The 2,886-nt window shown below is 42.9% G+C and overlaps 1 protein-coding gene across 1 annotated transcript; it reads left to right on the top strand.

Moving 5' to 3' along the window:
• Nucleotides 1-394: 394 nt before the first annotated feature.
• LOC308295673 (uncharacterized protein) lies at nt 395-1,671 on the top strand (the record flags this gene model as incomplete). Its single annotated transcript, XM_080738723.1, has 3 exons — nt 395-936; nt 1,129-1,200; nt 1,532-1,671. The coding sequence occupies exons 1-3, from the start codon at nt 828-830 to the stop codon at nt 1,669-1,671; spliced, it is 321 nt and encodes a 106-aa protein (XP_080594849.1). The 5' UTR covers nt 395-827.
• Between the last annotated feature and the right edge of the window lie 1,215 nt (nt 1,672-2,886).

Raw genomic sequence — 2,886 nt, 5'->3', positions numbered from 1 at the left:
TTATCGATCAAATAATTTGCCATGTGGTTTTCCATTTACCTTTACCTTATACCTTACATTAAGCTGCCAGCACAACAACTTCTATGGAGTGTCCATGGAACCAAATGGACCCTTTACGGTCCATTTGGTTCCATCTGGACACAAACGTACCATTACATTAAGCTGCCAGCACAACAATTTCTATGGAGTGTCCATGGAACCAAATGGACCCTTAACGGGTCCATAAAGGGTCCATTTGGTTCCATCTGGACAAAAACGTACCGTTACGTGTGGTAAAAGTACTCAAATGTTTTTACTTTAAGTACAAATATCAATAATGTAATGTAGAAATACTCTGTTACAAGTAAAAGTCTGGAATTCAAAATGTACTTGATAAAATGGCTAAAGTGTTGGCATCAAAATGTACTTAAAGTGCCAAAAGTAAAAGTACTCTATGCAGAATGTCCCATTTCAAATATTTTGAAAATGGCAGATCTACATGCTCACAATGTGTCGCACTGTGAGCTTGCATTGGAGTAAAAGTACTCCAAAGGCACTCAGCTTGTTGTGTATTAAAGTACAATAATTTTGATCTGTGATATAGAGGAGTACAAGTATTGGAAATTGGAAATAATTCAGCTTGTAGTGGAGTAAAAGTAAAATATTTGGATCTGAGATATAGTGGATTAAAAGTATTGGAAATTGATAATACTCTAGTCAAGTACAAATACCTCAATATTGTACTCAAGTACAGTACTTAAGAAAATGTACTTAATTACTTTACACCATTGTGTTACCCTTGATTTTAACCCTGTATTCTCCTTTTATTTCCAGTATAACATTTCAGGATGATGTATTCTATGGAGGAGCTGTGTGCTTTGGTTAGCGTCAAGTATGTCAGGGGCAGACATGACGAGGCAGAGACTGTACTAGAGAGCAGTGAAAGCAGCGAAGAAGGTTTGTGGGATAAAAAAAAATAGAAAGAAAAATAGGAATAAGTCAGCTCAGTTTAATGATGTGTGTAGTGATTCTGGCTGTGGTGCAACTTGTGTGTTTAATTTGGAAATCAAAGTGTTTTAATCATGAATTACAATAATTAGCTGCTGTATTCAGTGTTCTAATGATAATCTGTATCTTTGACTTTCCAAGATGCACATGATTGTGACCAAGTTGATGCTGCCAGTGCTGGGTCAGCTGTTTTGATTCAATCTGGGAGTGAAGGTATGTGGTGTGGTGTGTTATGAATTACTAGCCCTTACCCGTTCAAAGATATGAGCTCCGAAATGATGTGCAGTGTGTGGGTTATGGGATGTGCATATGTGTATATGAGGGATGGAAAGTAACTTTAACTGGTGCTTGCATGCTAATATGTAGGAGCATCAATGTAAGAAATACCCGTTCCATTTAACGGCTACAGAGATACTGTGTACCGATCTGCATGATTTTTGGACAACATCTGTAACAGTGCCAGAATCAGAATCATACTGTACATGACCAGAAAGCGCCTCACACTTAATGTGAGAACATCTCATATTTCTTTTCTGTTCTTTAGGTGCAGACAGAGTTGAGCCGGACTCAAATGTGGAGGATGAAGATTCTGAAGGAGTTGAGGATGACGACACAAGTGGGGACGAAGAAGGTTTGTGTACAACCAGGCTTAAGTCAGCCAGAGCAAAGAATGCAAAGTCCTAGCAACACTGAATTATGTCAATGTGTGCTGCTCCAATGAGCGCGGGGGGTGGGGGGTGGGTCTAACGAATATCCAATGTGCGCAGCAGTTGAAACGATTCAAACGAAGTTCACACACAGGCAAGCTGAGGAAGGCACACACACACACACGCTGAGTTCACCAAGCTGTTTATGTTGATTACATGTTTCTGGTTGCAGTTCTGTCACTGGCACAGACAGAGACACACACACACAATCACACACACACAGTCCGCGACCGTGCGTCGCGTCCACCGTGCGTCTCGATCACCGTGCATCGCGATCACTCGCGCGCGCACGCTCGCAAAAAAGTCCCTCCCTGTAAATTGCTTAGAATAGAGCACAGTTTCAGACTAAAGCGTGAGCTGAGTCTGAGATCAGGCTACTAAGATGTACCTGGAGCCTGTGTTCAAGTCCATCAATCACCTCCATGCAGAGTATATCCGTTCCAGTGCAGACCATGGCATCCAGGCGCTGTCAAGGCAAGTGTTCACCAGAATGTTTAAGGACTTGAATTACTCTCTTTTTCACCCGAAGAAAGACCAGTGCGATACCTGCTGTGCGTTCAAGGCTGGGAACATTGAGGCTGCCACATGGAAGGAGCACTGCAACAAAAAGGACACTGCACGAGCCATGAAGCAGAAGGACAAAGACGAGGCAGGTGAGAAGACCTTGGTGACATGCATGGATCTTCAGGGGCTCCTGCTCTGCCCCAAGCTACAGGCCTCATCCCTCTATTTCAAGACCAAGCTCTGTGTCCATAACTTTACCATGTATGACATGACTTCACATGATGCATCAAATTACTTATGGCACGAGGGTGAAGCTGGTCTCTCTGCCAACGAGTTTGCTTCGTGCATCGTGCACTTCCTCGAAGAACATCCCTCTTATGATGAGTACATCCTGTGCACAGTGTGATTGAGAGAAGACTGAGGAACAGAGACATCTGCATTCCAGCTGAGTATGTCGTTGCCATCCGGGAAGCCCGTACCAATCCCAGGCCATACCAAGTGAAGTATGTAGACCACACTTTCTTCAAAAACTTCAGCCAGGTGAACCTCTGCAAAGCCATCCGCCCGGGAAAGGTCACTGGGGATCCCACCGTGCATGACCTCCGAGCAATCGGGTATTTGAATACATAATAATGACATAGCTGCGGAAACCAAAACAAACATTATTTAATGATTATTAAAACCTGAC

This window comes from Nannobrachium achirus (assembly GCF_963921795.1).
Source record: "Nannobrachium achirus genome assembly, chromosome: 12".
NCBI lineage: Eukaryota > Metazoa > Chordata > Actinopteri > Myctophiformes > Myctophidae > Nannobrachium > Nannobrachium achirus.
The sequence above is the reverse complement of the archived record's forward strand: the minus strand, read 5'-3'. Positions and strand labels throughout refer to the sequence as shown.